Source organism: Kogia breviceps, chromosome X, assembly GCF_026419965.1.
Source record: "Kogia breviceps isolate mKogBre1 chromosome X, mKogBre1 haplotype 1, whole genome shotgun sequence".
NCBI classification, from domain to species: Eukaryota; Metazoa; Chordata; class Mammalia; order Artiodactyla; family Physeteridae; genus Kogia; species Kogia breviceps.
In genome coordinates, this window is record NC_081330.1 from 1,061,306 (window position 1) to 1,079,179 (window position 17,874).

The following is a 17,874-nucleotide window of genomic DNA, read 5'->3' on the forward strand; positions in this document are numbered from 1 at the left end:
GACAAGAAAGCAGAGTTTATTGGTGGGCATGGGTAGGGAGGGGGCAGCGCCAAGGCTCTCAAGAGTGCAGGGCCCGCCATTTGTCCAGGGGGCCACGATTAGGGATGTACTTGACCCCACAGCCATCCGGGATGAGCCGCTTTTCTGCCACCATGTTTTCAAACTCATCTGCGTTAAACTTAGTAAATCCCCACTTCTTGGAAATGTGGATCTAGAGAGAGACAGAAACAGCTGAGTCAGGAGGCCTGGGGACAGGAGCAGGGAAAGGTGAGACCAAGGCTGCAGCACTACATACCTTCTGGCGGCCAGGGAACTTGAACTTGGCCCTGCGGAGGGCCTCAATCACATGCTCCTTGTTCTGCAGCTTGGTGCGGATGGACATTATGACCTGGCCAATGTGGACCCTGGCCACTGTGCCCTGGGGCTTTCCAAAGGCACCACGCATACCTGTCTGGAGCCTAGATTGGGGACAGCATGCCAGTCATTAATGTCCACTGCAAAGGGCTGTCTCCAAGGTCCCTTAGGGCAACCCATACAGACAACAGGCTGCATACACTACCGAGGAGGCTGCTGTTTGCAGCCATTGCGCACCGGGCCCCCATGGGGAAAAGAGCACAGTCGGCTTAACTGGCTGCAAAGAACACAGAGAACCCACAAACAGACTAGCTAGAATCCCTGCAAGGTGCTATTGGGCTCATCTGAAAGCCATCCAACCTGTGACCACGCCAGCAACCTGCCTGCCTGCCTGCAGGTTATGTCATTAGGCTCCAAGCGGGAACTACTCCCGCAGAGGCACCTCCCTCTACCTGCTGCCCAGAGCCACGAGGCCTTTTGTTTCTGTCTCTGGGACTCCGGGTTGTTCACTGTCCACCGAAGTGCACTTGCTAGCCCTTTGGCCTGGCTTTGCTATGGCTGGTTGAGTCTCTGTGAGGCCACCTCTTTGCCCTGACTGATGAAAAAAATAATCGAGCCCAGGCATTAAGACATGGGAGAACACCTGAAAAGGCCAGGAGTCTCGGGACCCAGCTCACCTATCAGCTCCAGCACAGGACAACATCTTGTTGATGCGGATGACGTGGAAGGGGTGAAGCCGCACTCGGATGTGAAAACCATCTTTGCCACAGCTTTTCACCATGTACTTGTTGGCACAAATGCGGGCAGCCTCCAGGGCTATTGGGGCGGGGGAGGCAGCAGTGAGACAAAACGGCACAGAAGCACTTACCACGGTTCTCTAGGAACATCTGTGTTGGCTGGGCGAGTTTAGCAAAGAGGCCCGTGACGGGGTGCTCGTGAATAACGCCCTGGTAATTCCCGTGCAGTGAGCACCCGGGCTGGCTGGGGGAGCGCCGCACGCCAGGGACCAGGAATGGCTAACAAGGAGACCCGCCTCACCTTCAGAGGACAGCTGCTCATACTCATCCGACACCATGTGGCCACACAGTGGGAACTCGTCCACTTTTGCCTTCTTCCGCCCCAGGTCAAAGATGCGGATCTTAGCATCTGAAACAAAAATCTCGTTAGCGTGTGCATGTGCCATAACAACTGGGTCAGTGCAGCCACACCAGTTTGGGAGCTTTCCCACCACTTACCAGGGACACCTCGGCAGAAGCGAGACTTTGGGTACGGCTTGTTCTTACAATACCGGTAACTGTGGGGAAGGGGGGGAACCCAAGTTAGCAGGGATTCACAAGTGAACTCCACAATAGGCACTTTGAGTGCTTCCTCAATCTACAACCAAAGGGGCGTTGGGAGAGGGGGAGGTGACACATGTCACCTCTAAGCTTGCTCTTTATTCCTGGAAATTTGTGCTAAAGCAAGATGTGGCCAGAAATTAGGACACCTATGCTAGGAGATTATAAAAGTTAAAAAAAAAAATGCCACCGTGCCCTGCTGTGTTTTCAACTTCCTATAAGGCTAACATCCTGAAACGGACTTTCTCCATTTAAATACCCTGTTAAGAGTAACACACTTCGTGCCATCCACCTGAAGACTTTTGGGCAAGTGGCATTAAGTCGGCCTCCAAGCCTCCTGAAGGGCGCCCCCTGCAGGGCACACGAGGCGGCTGAACACGGTTTTCTGGGACTGCCCTTGGCGTCCGAGGAGCCCACACGGCACGTCGCCTGGAAATACGACGGGGAGGGCACACAAAGGCCCCGAGGGCACCGAACCTAAAAAGCAAGCAACTTTTCAGCTCTGAAGGCGGGATGCAAGGCGGACGTCGCTTATAGCCCTAAACTAGGGCAAACAAATGCAGACCGGCGTCAAACGGCCACTCCAACAAAAAAGGGAAAGCGGTAAACACCAGCATGAATTTATAAAACCAAATGGTACAAACAAAGACCTAAAGCGACCTACAAGCTCTTGGGGAATACGCGGAGTCTGTTCCCAGGACCGGAAAGCCGCACTAGGGAGACCCCACCCCACGGTTGCTTTTAGCAGCCAAACGCAATTCTCCCTCCCTTTCCCCAGCAGCGAAACAGGCACTCACCAGCGGGCGGGGCGGCGGCCCATGGCGACACCAAGATCTTCAGTGGCTGCAACAAAACATACAAGGTCGGAAGAGCAGTCGAAGACAGGTCTGGAACTAAGAGAAATGGCAAGGGCACCACACGAGCCGCAACTACCTACTACTCACCGCGCCGAAGGGAAAGAGGTGCTCTTACGCCTGCGCAGGCCTTATATAGGCAGTCTATCTTCACGCGTAGGAACCATAGAGTCCGTGTGCGGGCGGATAGACACTCTGTCACACTTCCGGACCGTAGTCGCAGCGGTGCTCTGCGCCTGCGTGCGGGAGTGGCTGAGCACGAGCGCAGAGCTGGGAGGCGGCTGGGACCCCTTCCGCAGGCGGCCAACTGGCGAATGGGGCTTCGCCACATCGGCGAGAGAAGCCGGCTTCCGGCTGGCCATTTTGGGCGTAGAAGAACTCTTGCCCGAGGCTTAGCCATAACTATGAAAGATGTCTGTTCCTAGAGTTGAAAGAAGGAAAATGCCGAATGAGGCCCTCGGCGGCCGCGCGCGCGCGCGTTCCCGTGCATGGCGGAGCCCGGGACAGGCCCTCTGTACCTTTCCCTGCGCTCCACAACCCAGCAGGGAGGCGCCCTGCTGGAGGCTCTGCCGGCGTTCATTTGTCGACCGGGAGGCGGGGGCGGGAGGCCCGCCCTCGCCCCGCCTACGCAGCCCCCCCGGCCATAACCGAAGAGTCCCCAGCCCTCTTGTTTGCGAGCTGTATGCGAAGTCCTCCCTTCCTGGAGACCCGGGGCGGGGCCTCCGTCGGCCCCAGGCGGTCCGCGCCCTCCCGCGAGAAAAGCCAAGAAAAAGCCGGGCCCCAAGATCCAGGGCTCCGGCGAGCCCGTGAGCACCGTTGGGCCCACCCTGACCCGGCAGAGAAAAGGGACGTTGTGCTCCCCAGGGTGAAATGGGGAAGGGGAAGGGGAAGGTGGCGACCCCACCCAGATGGCAAACGAGCACTGTCACTCCTTGTCCAGCTGGGCCCCAGTCCTGGCCTCTGAGAGCTGCCTTGATCTGTACTCCTGGGAGCTTCCACCCTCCCAGGGCCCAGAATGTGGCACACACACCCCCCACCCCCCCCCCCACACACAGTTCTTTTCCCGCTCACTGAATTCCAGCGCCTCCTGAGTGTGCCTCTGAGATGTTCTAAGACAAAGCAGGGATCCTTCCCCCGCCCGCCCAACAATAGCATCCAGAGAAGTGTCCAGAGCTAGTACCCATACCACCAGGGATCTAAGCAGCCGCCAGAGGTGCCCACGCTTCTAGAGGTGGGGATGGCAAGAAGGTCACAAAGTCTTCCGCGTGTCACTTGACAGGTGTGCCACACCTGTTCTTCTCCAGGACGACCTTTCACTTTAGTGAATGGGTCCTTTAGGAAGGCCTGGGAAGATTTGCGGTGTGCACTTCCAGCAAGGCTGCAACGAGGTCCTTCCCAGGGAGCACGGCCTCCCCTTCCATCAGGGGGCTCTGGGTCTGGAAACTGGGTGAGAAGGTGTGACTCTCCACGGGGGCAACTCAAGTCAGGTTTTGCTCCCAGAACTAGAGGATTTAGGGTTAGGCGCATCAAGCAGTCCAGTAGCAGGCTGCCCCACTATTTCCTTCTTCGTGGCTCACTTGCGGCGCCTTGCTCGCTTGGCTCCAGCCCACCATTCTTGCTTCTCCTGGAACGTGCCGGACTCTTCCTGGGCTCGGGGCCTTGGCTCTTGCCGGTCCTTGGTCCTTACACTAGGGGTCCTGCTCTAATGGCTCTCTCAGCGCCTTGCTGAAAAGAGCTGCTTCTGGACCGATCCCTGGAACACAGCTGGGGGATGGAGTGTTCAGGCTGGATATGATGACTATACTCTCAGATCCCTCTCTCCCCAAGCCTCTGGATTCTGTCCCGCACCTCCTGTCAGGGCATGTCTGGCATCAAGACCCATGAAATGCAGGTCAGTAGTAGGTCCAAGCCAAGCATGCAAGGTGCTAGACTACACACCAGCTGCGTGTCCTAATACTTGTTTTTTATTTTAAAATTTATTTATTTATTTATTTTTGGCGGCGTTGGGTCTTCGTTGCCGCGCGCGGGCTTTCTCTAGCTGCGGCGAGCGGGGGCTACTCTTCGTTGCCGCGCGCGGGCCTCTCACTGCAGTGGCTTCTCTTGTTGCCCAGCACGGGGCTCTAGGCGCGCGGGCTTCAGTAGTTGTGGCTCGTGGGCTCTAGAGCGCAGGCTCAGTAGCTGTGGCGCACGGGCTTAGTTGCTCCACGGCCCGTGGGATCTTCCCGAACCAGGGCTCGAACCCGTGTCCCCTGCATCGGCAGGCGGATTCTTAACCACTGCGCCACCAGCGAAGTCCCTGGGCGGGCAGATTCTTAACCACTATGCCACCGGGGAAGTCCCTGTCCTAATACTTTCAATCTGGAATCTCTAGTAAATACACTCTCAGTTGATCCACCCCAGAGAGCGGCCCACCTCACCTACTGAGTCGCACACCCTGAGAACCTACTACCACAAATGTTCAAGTACAGTTCAGTTGGTAGATACCAGCGAAGTCTGGAAAATATTTTTTTAATATCCTTATGGAAAATATTTATTGACGTATGAGCTGTTTCCTCTAGGGTCAGGCTTTGGTCTGTCCCCCTGGATCGTGCTGTGATTGGGCCCCAGTTATTGGGCCCCTAATGGCAACAGGGAGTGGTGGCAGAGGGTGTGGAGGACAGCGGGCGTCCCCTTGCAAGGCATCTGCGCCAGGTGAGGTGACGACACAGTCCTCAAGGGAGAGAACTCCAGCCTGCCAGAGACGGGAGGGCAGGCTACTTCCACCCGCAAGGGAGGCTCAAGGGGACGGGGGGCTTCCCGGTTGTCAGCCTCCACTGAGGGCAACCAGGTGTCCCGATTCTAGGTTTCAGGGTCCCACTCGTCCACCCAGTGCCGTACCTTTCACACGAGAAACACGGAGAGGCTGGGAATTCAGGTGACCTTGGGATCCTGCCACCGGCACAACGATGCAGGTTTTGTCTGTGTGGGTAGTGTTTGATTTCCAGCGCTGTCAGCCCTGCAGGTACAGGAGGAAGAGGATTTTTAGGGCTGCCGTGGAGGTGCTCTGGCTGTCATACTGTGCCTTGAGCTGAGAGGTAAGGAATCGGGCCTTGTCGGGGTTTCCTCTGTGCACTCCCGGGGACACTCTGGAGTCACCCCACAGCACAGCCTTGATCCCCACCGTCCCCTCCACGACAGTTGAGGGCAGCAGCCGCTCCGGCTCCCCCGGGCACTTGCTGCACTTGGCCCTTCATCTCAGTCGACCGCAGGGGAGAGCTTGATGAGTGGTGAGGCCCCCGCAGGTCGTGGGGGCCTCGAGCCCCACTTGGTTCCTCAGGGATCGGAGGGCTGGAGGAACAGAGATAGTACAGGAAGAAGCGGCCCCCCCCACCCCCAGAGCCTGGGAAAAAAGAGAGGGGGTTGACGTCACCTGAAGCCTAGAAGCCAGGATGAGGGGCCTTGAAGAACAGAGGCTGGATCTCTGAGGAGGGGCTGCTGCAGTTTCTCATGGAAGGAGAAAGCAACAGCATTGGCTAAGAGGGGGAACGGGGCAGGAGGGGCAGCAGGTGATTTCCCAGGCACCAACCATCTTCCAGGTCACTGGTTCCTTCTTCGGTGGCATCCCGTCCATCTGTGGTTTGCTTCATCTGTTGAGATTTTTATTGCAATGACTGTGGCTTTGTTTTTAACTTCTAAAGTTCTTTTTTTCTTTTTCAAATCGGCCTGGGCTTTTAAAATTAGTCTTATCTTTGCGGTTCCTTCCTTGGTATCTTTGTTTTGTGTCTCGGAGGCTGTTGAAGATTTGGGGCGTTGGAGTAGCCTTCTATCACAATACTGCAGACAATTTGTAAATACCCATGAGAACTGCTCTCTGATCTCAGGAGCATCCAAAGGTAATGCCAGTCTGTGTTTCAAAGGCCCCCCTGATTAAGCACAAGAGTAGCAGGTGTTTATCTTTCTCACCCTCCCCTCCTTCCTTTATGGGCTGGCCCAAGGCCGGGGCGGGGGGGGGGCGGGGGGGGGCGGGTAGTCACCAGGACTCACCTCCGATGCCTTCAGGGCAAGCTGATGCGGCACTCGCACCGCGGCCCGGGAGCCTCCCTGCGAGGGAGCAGAGCCATCCAGATGGAGCGCCTGGCCTGCAAACGGAGGTCAGGCTTAGAGGCCAGTGTCCTTGATCCACACCTCGCCTCGGCAACCTGCTAGCTAGTGATTCAGAACAAGCTACTCAACCCTTCTGGGTCGCGTTGTCCTCATTTGCTCATCTGGAGAATGGGGATGACACGCTCCCAACTTCCTAGGGCCACCGCGAGGGTGGGATGGACGAGTCCAGGCACGGAGCAGACACTCGCAGCCCTCACCGAAAACTATATTATCTGGCCTCTGACAGGGATGCCCTGGGGACAGGACGTTGACACGGCCAGTCGTTTGATGTTTCGGGAGGGTGGGCGGGGTCTTCAATTTGAGATGGCAGACCCGTCTTCGGCTGGGCCTCTGGGAGTCCCGAGGGGGAAGCCGGGGGTGGGGGGGGGGGGAGGTGTCCCTTCCCAGGGAGCGACTGCTCTTCGAGGAGCCCAGCAGTACCACCACGATGGGGGGCGGTGGGCGTCCTCTCTCTCTCAGCCTGCGGTTCTCTGAAGCCCTTCTGCCTGCGGCGGGGGGAGGGGAGGCAGCCCCAGCTTGTGGACGATGGGGGCACGGGGCTCCTCTCCTGCTCACTCAGACCCATGCTGGGATGGACCCACTTCTTACAGCCCTGTCCTTCCTTTGCACTGTGCAGGTGACCTTTCAAGAGCGCCGGTTTCAGGCGGATTCTCAGTTCTGCTCGCTCACCTTCTGCGGCCCATTAACTCTGAGCCCCTCGGAAAGCCCGCCCGCAGCTCCTCTCCCAGCCCCAGCCTCGGCCCCAGCCACCCCACTGACTCCATTTGCCGTTTCCCCCATGGATCTCCCTCGCTCCCCTGCGGGCCACCTATGCATTTAAATAATATAGCTAAACTCTTCTCCTCACACATTTCCTTGTCTTCTCCCCAACTGGACTGGCACCCCTGGAGGGCAGGGGCTGGGTGTCTGAGAGGCACTGCCCCCAGTCCCGGTCTACATAGCGTGGGGTCATGTGACAAACACCACCTCCCCCCAGTCTGCCCCCTGCGCGCGCGCGTGCACACACACACACACACACACACACACACACACACACACACACAGAGAGAGAGTGACTGGCCAGCACGCCGACCTGCCAGCCAGGGTCAACGAGGAATTTGCTGTGGGGACTCAGAAATCCCCCCGCGCCCCGCCCCTCCCCCCCCCCGCAGTCGCATCACTCTCCTGTCACGTGGGAGGAGGCCTTTGTGCCCAAGATACATAACCCAGAAATCATCAACTGAGAGTTTAATAAATTTGGTCATATAAAATTGTATAGCTTCTTGACAGCCCAAACCAGCCAGCCTCGTCTTTCAAGACAAGAGACAGACTGAGGGAAAATATTTCCAACACATGGAACAAAGGACTAACAGCCCTGGTGTACGACAAGCAGGGTCTTTGGGGGAGGCAATTATGTAAAGTGTCCGTTAAAACTGTAAATGCCCATAGGTTTTGACCTGGCAGGTCCACTTAGAGGTGATTGTTCTAGGGTGACATCGACACATGTTCCGAGCAGGTAGCAAAAACAAAGAGAAAGGAGAAGAAGAAGGGAAAAGGTGAAAGTTCGTCAGTTGGGGATTTGTTATGCAAATTAGAGGGCGTGTACTCTATCAGATACCGCGTGGCCAGAGAAGAAATGAGCTAGATGTTTCTGTACTGACGTGGGAGAATTTCGAAGCTCTATTATTGCTAGTTAAAAGAAGATCACAGTTGAATGTACAGGGTTTGTGTCTTTTAAAACTGTGTGAGTATGTCGGTGATTGCATACAAGAACATAGTTAGAAGTGAGAAACAGAACTGTTAACAGTCTTGCTTAAGATAATGTTTTGTAAAAATTTTCAATTATGTGGTTTAAAAATATGCGGGCCGCTAACGTGTAAAATGGTCCAGCCACCGTGGAATGCAAATTGGCAGTTTCTTCCAAGGCTAAACTTCCACTTCCTTAGAACCCGGCAGTTGCTTTGTTGGGCAGGCATGCCAAAGAAATGGAAACTTCTGACCACCGGAAAACCTGTACACGAATGTTCATAGCAGATTTATTTGTAGAAGCCTAAAAGTGGCAATCGGCAACATGTCCCTCAGCGGGTGACGGCCTGAACAAACTGGCTGATCCACACCAAGGACGACAGCTAGCAATACAAAGGAGGAACTAGCTATTGACACCTGCAGCCATTCCGCTGGATGGGTCTCAAGAGCGGTGTGTGAGGGAAAGAAAGCCCTGGGTGGCTCGCGGGATCCTAGCTCCAGCCGGGAGCAGGGATGGAACCCCCGCCCTTGGCAGTGAGAGCGGGGACTCCTAACCACTGGACCGCCAGGGAAGTGCTTATGTAATGTCTTCAAATGACAAAATTACAGAGCTGAGCATAGAATCCGGTTGCCACGGGTTGGGAGGAGGAGGAGGGAGGGGGCTGTGGCTATGAAAGGTCTACAGGAGGGGGTCCTTGTAAGGGGACGGGCTGGATATTGATGGCAGTGGTGGTCACCTGAGTACACACACACACACACACACACACACACACACACACGGGGATAAAACCCGGAGCAGCTCTCCGCTGGCACCAATGCCCTTTCCTGGTGTGCAGTCCCACTAGCTGTGCAACAGGCAGACGCTGGGGGAACTGCGGGAGGTGCTCCGGTCTATTGGACGATTCCGTGTAACTTCCTGTGAACTTAATTCCTTCATCATACAAGTTCACACCAAAAGCACACAAGCAGGACGTAGCGTGTACACATCGAACCACTCGCGCGACTCTGCACGGACAGTGCCCGCTCTCCCGGCGGGGACACCTAGCGGCCCGCAGCCGGCCCGGCCGGCGGCTGAGGAAAAACCGCGGCGGGGCTGAGCCGAGAGGGGCGCGCGCGGGGGCGGGGGGGGGTCGGCTTGTTTTGATTGGGCAACGGAGGTGCCCGTCATACCAGAGGGGCTGGGTTTCCTGGGGGCGGGTCTCGTCACGAGTCGAGCTTGGTCACTGGCGGAGCCAGCTGGAAGGGGTGGGCAGGAAAGCGGTGTTTGCGGCCTCCGGTGGGCGCGCGGAGGGGCCCTGAGGAGACCGGCGCGGGGGCGGTCAGGGCGGGGCTCGACGCACCTGGACGACGCGCCGGCCTTGTGGTGACCGCCCACCTCCCCCGTACCCCGCCCCCCGCTCCTCTGGGGCCTGGGCCTGGCTAGAGTCCACCGTTCCCCGAGCACCCGGGGGCCTACGCCCTCTCGCGGGGAGAGGCTGAGGAGAAGCCTCCACTCCACCGAGTCCAGGCCCCTGGAGACCTCGGGGGCTCCGTCGGGCGCCCCTCCCGCCGCTCCCGGCAGGATTCCCCGCACTGTCCTGAGCGCGTCTGGCGCTCGAGATGGCCAGGGACAGTGTATTGGGGGTGCCCAGGGGCCTGGTGAGGGGGGAAAGGAGGGCGGCGACCCCACTGGGATGGCAACGGGCACGGTCACTCCGTCTGCGCCGCCCCCCCCCCCAGTCCTGGCCTCAGAGGGCGGCCTTGGCTCCGCGCTCCTGAGAGCTTCCACCCTCCCGCCACCCCACCCCTTGCCTGGCCCACTGTGTTCCAGCGCCCCTGAGTGTGACTCAGACGGTTCCCTGTGAAGCACGGATCCTCCCCCCTCCACACACACGTGGTATCCAGGGAGAGGTGGGCAGAGCTGCGTGCGGGAAACTTGGTGTCTGCCAGGGGTGTCTGTCCATGCTGCTGGAGGGGGGACGGCACGAAGTAACAAAGTCTTCCCCGTGTCACTTGACAGGTGTGGCGTGCTGGGAAGGAATCCTGCCCAAGCACGCCTGTTCTCCAGGACAACCTGTGGGTGCCTGCCTGCCTCTCACCTGGGAGGTCAAGGTGAGCCCCGCAGAGAGAGAAAGCTCGTGGCTTCTCTAGAAGAGGTGCGATCAGGAACCGTCCATCCCCGTGGTGGTTCTCACGCTGAGAGGCGCGTAAGGACACCTGGAGGGCGCGTTCAAACCTGGGTTGCAGGGCCCCACCCCAGAGGCTCGGATCTTGCACACCTGGGGCGGGGCCTGCGAATTTGCTAGTCCAGCAATCCTGGGTGCTGCTGCTGCTGGCCCAGGGACCCCACTGTGAGAAGCACTGCTCTAGAGGCCTGAGACTCCTAGGTGTGTGCCCCCTGCCCTACCCCAGACTGGCTCCTCTGCAGGGTCCCCAGGGGCCTGGGAAGCGCCAGGAGGGTGCTGGCTCTCGCGAGATCTGGGGCTTCCCATTGAGCAGCCTTCACCCTTCCCTGCCTGAGGATGTGGTCCACAGCGCCCCGCCGCCCTCGCCACACACGCCCCCCACCCGGCAGGATCAGGTGTCAGGTTTGTACACGTGCTCAGCAGTTCCCGGACTGGGGCTGATAACACCTGGACGCTTAGGAGGGAGGGGCGGAGGCCTGGGCGTGGGGATGGGGAGAAGTCTCTGATGAGGCCGAGGAAAAAGACCTGACCGCCGAGCTCAGAGACGGGAAAGGAACACGGGCCCTGAGACCATGAGTGTGGATTTGGGGGAGCGTGGAGGCCAGAAAGGGGGTTGTTTGCCCAGGAACGGCCCTGACAGTTGTCTGGTCTGTGGGCGTGGCCAGCCCTCTCCAGCCGCCGCCACCTCCGCCGCCACGGCCGCCGCCGCCTTTCCTGCCAAGCGTTCCTCACCCAAGAGGGTCTCCCAGCTCCTGGGTGATGCTGCCCAGACCTGCTCAGCGCCCAGCGCCACCACCCACCGTTCTGGCCAGCCTTTTCGGAGGCTGCTCTTTGTTCGGCTCCAGGACGGCCCGCCTTCTAGTTGGAGCCGGAGAGCAGATGCTGTGCCAGTCACCAGCCACCATGTGTGCCCGGAGCCAGCAGCTCTGGGACCCCAACACCCGGGCACGTTCTGGCTGTGGGATCAGATGGGGGGGGTAGCCTTTGGCTTGCGTTTTCTGCGGTCCCCTCCTGCACCCCCTTTTCCTCTGCGTCGTTGGGCTTTCCTTGTTGACCGGTTCAAGCTCTCCACGCGTTAACGATATGAGCCCCGAGTCACGTCTTGCTACTATTTTGTTCCCCGCTTTGTCACTTGTGTCTTGACTTGTTTGTGGTTTGTGTTTGGCCAGGCATACGATTTTAGTGTTTGTGTCATCAGACTTTCCAGGCTTCTCCTAACGGCTTCTGGGGCTTCTCGTCGGTTTGTTTGCTTCAGACTGACTTGGAGTGGTCTTCTCCATTTAAAATCATCGTGTATTCGTTACCCGTTGCTGCATGACAGATCACCCCAATGGTAGCACCTTAACACAGCCAACCGTCGTCATCTCCTGCGTGTGTGAAGCACAGGATTCTAGAAGGCTTGGCTGGGGGCTTCTGGCTTGGGGTCCATCACAGGCTGCAGTCGAGGCCTCCGCTGGGGCCGCAGCCCCCTGGTCTGCCTCGGGTGTGGGGATGGGCGGGGGCAGCTCTGCTTCCAAGATGGCGTGCGTGGCTGTGGCGGGGCCTCGGGCCTCCCCACTGGGCCTGTCCCTAGGGCCGCTCAGGGCAGGGCTTCGCCAGAGCCCACCACCTAGGACAGAGCAGCCCCGAGATCAAGGCCGCAGTGTTTCTCTAAGAACTTCACCTCGAAGTGACAACCCCTCACCTCTGCTGTCTTTTTATGGCTCACACAGGTCAACCCAGGAACAGCGGAGGAGGGGACGGTACCCGCTAGGGCGTAGCTTGTTCGCGTTCATGGCGGCTGAGAAGGCTCCAAGGAGTGTCCTCGCTCCTGAATCTGGGTGCGGGACTCCTGGTCCGCACAGGCCCCTTGGGAATGCGTCCTTTGTCTGAGCGGGGGTGGCAGGGTCCAGCCCAGGACCGAGACAGGGAGGGCCTGTGTTTGTAAGGGCAGAGTGGCTTTTCACCTTTAAACAGTTGCAGACAAAACACACAAAAAGCCAGAGAAAGAGGGACTTCCCTGGCGGCGCAGTGGTTAAGCATCCGCCTGCCAGTGCAGGGGACACGGGTTCGAGCCCTGGTCCGGGAAGATCCCACATGCCGCGGAGCAACGAAGCCCGTGCGCCACAGCTACTGAACCTGCGCTCTAGAGCCCGCACGCCACAACTGCTGAGCCCACGAGCCTGAGCTACTGAAGCCCGCGCTCTGCACCTAGAGCCGGTGCTCCGCAATGAGAAGCCCGCGCACCGCAACTAGAGAAAGCCCGCGCGCAGCGACGAAGACCCACCACAGCCAAAAATAGATCAAATGTTAAAAACAAAAGTTAAAAAAGAAAAAGCCAGAGGAAAGAAAGAACATGTGACAGGACCCCCGCGTGGCCCACAAAGCCAGCGGTGCGTGCCCTCTGCCCAGGAGTTTGCAGCCCTGGTGGGAGTCCCGGCTAGTTGCGCTGCCGTGGGTGCGGGGGCCGGAAGCGCTTTCTCACCAAAGCAGCCCATCCACTGCCAGGGCCATGCAAGTGCGCACCCAGGCCTGGGCCCCGGTGCTCTCTGACCTCCAAGGTCCCCACCCCCTCTCCTTCCCAGTGGGGTGGGTGTAGGGGCGGGGGCAGCTACCTTGCCTGAGGCTGGGGTGACCTCTCTGTGCCCATAGGTGCAGGCCCTCCTCTCCCCACTCCCCTCCCTGCCCTGCCAGCCTCCCACCGAGCAGCTGGGAAGTGGGTGGGGGCAGGGAGCAGAGAGGGGTGGGCCCCATTGTGAGGGTGCAGGCTGGCGAGCCCCTTGTCCTCAGTGACCATGCCAGGTAGCCCCGGGCTGGGCTGTGAAGGCTCAGCAGTGGCGGGTGCCAGCCCGGGGTGGCAGCCGAGTGTCCCTTTGGTCCCAGGAAGGAGCTCCCACTGTGGCCAAGGGAGAGGTGCCCGCCACATCCTTCTTGGCTGGGACTCAGATGTGACTCCCTGATGACACGCTTGGTGGCTCTGAATTGGTCACGCAGGTTCTATGGGCGGTGAGTACCTGTCCTGTTGGCTCTCGCTGCTGGGCAACGCCGGGGCCCTTGGCGACAGCTCCGCGGCCCCGTCCGAGGCCGCCATACACTTCTTGAACCCCAGGACCGTGGGTGTCGGGAGAGCCGGGCCCTCTGTCTCCGTCCCAGGAGCAGAGGCCGAGGCCGAGGCTGTGCTTGCTGGGCCCGGCCTCGTGGCTGTGGTGGTGGCTGCCGGGGACACCCTCCGGCCGGGATGTGGGGCCGCAGGGTCCTGGGGCTCCGGGAGACGCTCGGGCCCGCTGCAGCCCCACTCTCCTGGGCCGTGTGACTGTCCCGCTAAGTAGAGCCCCCTTCCAGTCCCTCAGCCCTGGGCAGAAGGCAGGACAAGGCGGGCCCGGCTCCCCTGCAGTTTTCCCTCGGAGGCAGCCTGCCCATGGGGGCCCGGGGCACTGCGTGGTCCTCCCTTGCCCGGGGGAGCTCTTCCTGGCGGCCCGCTCTGTGGATGGGCATAATCAGGGCAGCAGCCAGGTCCTGTCCCCACCCAGCCGCCACCCACCTGCAGGGCTCATCCTTGGCCCTCACCCTCTCCGCCCGCCCGAGGACCTGGTGCCAGCCCGCTGAGCGCGGGCGTCTGTACCTGGCCCGTCCTCAGTAGGTGCTCCGACCCAAGGGCAGTCCCCCAGCCCTGCCCATTATTTACCGCTGTCCTCAGTCCTGCTCCCCTGGCTGCAGGGTCGCTGGCTTGTGGGGACCTTCCAGACGCACGCACGCGCACACACGCACACACACGCACGCACACGCACGCACACTCTCCCATCACTGGCTTCATCGGGGTTCCTGGGGGGTGTGGAGGTGGCTGCCCTGGAGAGCCTTGGCCCTGTGCCCTGGAGTTGGGTGAGGCCGCCCGTGCTGGGGGCCTGCCTGGGAATCCCAAGGGTCTCCAGACTACTGTCTCCCTTGTTGAAGTGCTGGGGCTCCGTCACTGTCGGGTGGGCGGCAGTCCCGTCCTGAGGGGCCGGTGCTCCGCTTTCCTCAGCCGGGTCCCTCCCATCCTCCTCGGGGAGCGGACAGCAGGGAGGGTCGGGTGCAGAGGTGTGGCCAGAGCAGGGGTGGAGGCTGCCCGAGGGGTGTGGGTGGTCAGCTCCACCATCCCCCTGCCCTGCCCTGCCCGCAGCTGGACCTGCAGGATAGGGGGCTGCTCCCAACTGGCGCGACCAGCCACCCCCTCCGCAGACCTAGTAGGTGAGATGGGGCCAGCCTGGGGGAAGGCGTGTGGCTGGGACCTCGTCTCTGCTCCGGGCACCTGCTGGTGAGCGGGCCTCGGGCGTGGGCGTGGGCATGGGGCCTGTTGGAGCTGGGCCACCACCCCTGCTGGCTCTGGGTGGGTGGCGTGTGAACCTGGCTGAGGCCCAGGCCTCGCACTTCCCTGTCTCCTGGCAGCCGGGCTGTCCTCTGGGGGATTTGCTCAGTGGGGCCGGGTCCCAAGCCATTTGCCCCCCCAGCAGGATGGGGTCTCGGTGGTCCTTTTCCTGGTGCCATCTGCCTGTTCCTCCCCACCCCCAGAGGCCCTGGCAGGGATGGTGTCCCAGTCTCGCTCCCTCCTGACCCCTGCCTGCGCGGGCCTCAGGCTCAGGCCTGGTCTGTCCCGTGGCCTCTGTCCTCAGGGCTGTCGTCAGGGTCCTGTTTCCCCCCTCCGGGGTGGCATCTTTTCCTCCCCGCTGCCGCCTAGCGTGCCTCATGGCTGCCTGCGTGTGATGTGGAGTCCGGGGCGGGGACGGAGTCTCCTGGTTAAGCTCAGCCTGGCTCTGGGGCCGTTCTCCCATGGGGGCCCGTCCAGCAGGCGGGTTCGGAAAGGACGGGAGACAGGACTGTCTCCTCCTGGCGGACTCGTGCAGGAAGCAGGCAGGAGGCTCTGGGTGAGTCGGTGGGAGGGGCGCCTGGTGGGCCGAGGGGAGAAGGTGGTGCCTTGGGGGTACCACCTCTGTCCCCCCCCCGGGGCTGGACTTCTCTAGCGGAGCAGCTTCCAGAAGCCTCCAGAGTGTGCCTGCCCCCCTCACCCCCCAGGCATCAGGCATGGCCTGAGAAGTGGTGGGCCAGGCGGCGGGACCTGACTTTTTTCACTGAGTCCTGCCTGCCCTGGGGGGAGGGGTAGAGTCTCCAGCTATGGCCACCCTGAACCTAGGGCAACTGGCCAGCCGCCAGGGTAGTAACAGTGGCACTTTCCTGTCCTTTAGACCCTCGGGGCCTGGGGTGGTCCATCGTCGTGGATCCACAGCCTGTGCCCCCCTTGGACTGTTCTCTTGGATGGACTGTCCTCTGCAGTGCGGGAACCAACCCAGTAGCCACCATCTCTAGCTCCAGCACAGGGTGGGGGTCAAGGTAGGGGTGGACCTAGGTCTGCCCAACACTCTCTGCTGCTTACCCTGGACCTGACAGGGGGATGGAGGTCAAGGGTGGGATCCTGAGCTAGGATTCCTGGCTCCACCCCCTACCCCACCCACAGGGCCCTCCTTTCTGTGCTCCACCAGGGATGCGGCTCAGAACTCTGGCAGCAGCCGCGCATCCAGGTCCATTGCAACCAGCTCCATTGCATCATCCAGGCTCCTCCCTGCCTGGCAGGACCACCACCACCACCATTCCCGCCCCCCTCCGTTCTGCTGGCACCTACAGAGCAGGGCAGTCACTGTCCCCTTAACCTTGGGCAGCTGCTGCCCCCTGCTGTGTTCCCAGCCCTTGGCGGGGGAAAGGAGGATGGCCTAAGCTCTGGGGAATGGAAGTCCTCAGTTGCCCTGTGATGGACCTCCAGAGTCCTCGGGGGACTTTCAGGCAGCTGGGCCCCTCAGAGCTCTCGTGAGAGGTAGTCTCAGAGCCCTGGGAAGTGGGGCCAAGCCTGAAGGTGAGTGCTGGGGGCGGTCCAGAGCCCTTGGGAGCTACAACTCTTTGGGAGGGGGGTGTCTAAGAACCCTGGGGCAGGAAGCTTGAAGCCACTCCGGAGCCGGCAGCACCCCTCCCTCTGGTGCATGGTGATCAATGGATGTGGTTGCCCTTGGGGAATAAATGAGTGAGAACAGGGAGACTATGTCACCTGGGTGGGGACTCTTTCCTCTCTTCTCTCAGACACCACAGTGGTTGCCAAGCACACCTAGCCTCCCCCTCTGTCCTAGAACAGATCAAGGACGTGAGGCCTGGAGAGGACCATTCCACCCAGAGGCCGTGCCATGTCTCTCCCCTTCCCTGGGAGGGCGCCAGCCCAGCTGCCCCCGCCCATCCCATGCTGTCCCTTCTCTCCACTCCAGCTACTCCACAGAGTATCAGCATGTCAACCTTCCCACGTCCCTAGGCTCCGCTTGCCTCTCCGCCCAGACCTGGCGGGGCTCCAGCTGAACAGCAGTCCCAGGTGGCGAGAGCCTGTGGGGAGCTGTATTCACAGGCTCGGTCCCTCTTCTCAACATACCTGATTTGGGATCCACTGCTGAAGCAAGATCTCACCATGCCGCCCTGGAGTTCTGGTGCACTGGCAACCCGACTACCTCCTCTGCACCCCCACCCCCATTCAGGCTCATTGCTGACCATCAGGCCTTATTGTCACCAGTGAGGAGGCAGCAACCCCTGCCCATGCCCCCCACCCACCATGAAGCAAACAAGTCTGAGCTCTTGCACTGGGATGGCAAGGGGCCGAAGCTGGAGACCTGGGCAGTCCATGCCACAGTTGGCTGGGTGCTGGGGGAGCCGGGTGGGAGGGGCTTGCGGCAAACAAAGGCGGCTGAGGCTGCGGGAGGGGTGAGAAAATTAGAAGCAATTTTTTTCATTCTTTTTTATATATATTTTAAAATATTTTTAAAATATATTTTTTGCCTGCGTCGGGTCTTAGTTGTGGTACAGAAGATCTTGCATTGTGACGCTCGGGCTCTTCATTGCAGCGTCCGGGTTTTTCTCTCTCTAGTTGTGGCGTGGGCTCTAGGGCGCGTGGGCTGTCTCGTTGAGGCGCATAAGCTCAGTAGCTGTGGCACGCGGGCTTAGTTGCCCCACGGCATGTGGGATCTTAGTTCCCCCATCAGGGATTGAACCCGTGTCCCCTGCATTGGAAGGTGGATTTTTTAAAAAATAAATTTATTTATTTTTGGCTGTGTTGGGGTCTTTGTTGCTGCACACGGGCTTTCTCTAGTTGCGGCGAGTGGGAGCTATTCTTTTGTTGTGGTGCGTGGGCTTCTCATTGCGGTGGCTTCTCTTGTTGTGGAGCACGGGCTCTAGGCTCACCGGCTCAGTAGCTGTGGCTCACGGGCTCTACAGCACAGGCTCAGTAGTTGTGGCGCACGGGCTCAGCTGCTCCAC

General features: G+C 60.0%; 1 protein-coding gene, 1 long non-coding RNA gene and 1 other non-coding gene across 11 annotated transcripts; 1 reads left to right on the plus strand and 2 right to left on the minus strand.

The window, feature by feature from the left end:
- Window positions 1-2,655, minus strand: RPL10 (ribosomal protein L10). Its single transcript, XM_059049718.2, has 6 exons — window positions 2,489-2,655; window positions 1,590-1,648; window positions 1,393-1,500; window positions 1,032-1,170; window positions 296-458; window positions 1-211 (listed from the first exon to the last, which is right to left on the minus strand). Exons 1-6 carry the CDS (start codon window positions 2,509-2,511, stop codon window positions 59-61), a joined length of 645 nt encoding a protein of 214 aa, XP_058905701.1. The 5' UTR covers window positions 2,512-2,655; the 3' UTR covers window positions 1-58.
- On the minus strand, window positions 503-637 carry LOC131749058 (small nucleolar RNA SNORA70). The gene has a single exon (XR_009333172.1). It is a non-coding gene; the product is annotated as a small nucleolar RNA SNORA70 (small nucleolar RNA).
- A 7,001-nt stretch (window positions 2,656-9,656) lies between the features above and the next one.
- Window positions 9,657-17,667, plus strand: LOC136793417 (uncharacterized). 9 transcript variants are annotated; one of them, XR_010838652.1, is made up of 7 exons: window positions 9,657-10,303; window positions 10,413-13,563; window positions 14,717-14,851; window positions 15,207-15,458; window positions 15,777-15,921; window positions 16,071-16,438; window positions 16,660-17,667. It is a non-coding gene; the product is annotated as an uncharacterized lncRNA (long non-coding RNA). The 9 variants fall into 9 exon arrangements; XR_010838655.1 differs by having other exon boundaries at window positions 16,707-17,667; XR_010838653.1 differs by having other exon boundaries at window positions 16,712-17,667.
- Window positions 17,668-17,874: the final 207 nt, after the last annotated feature.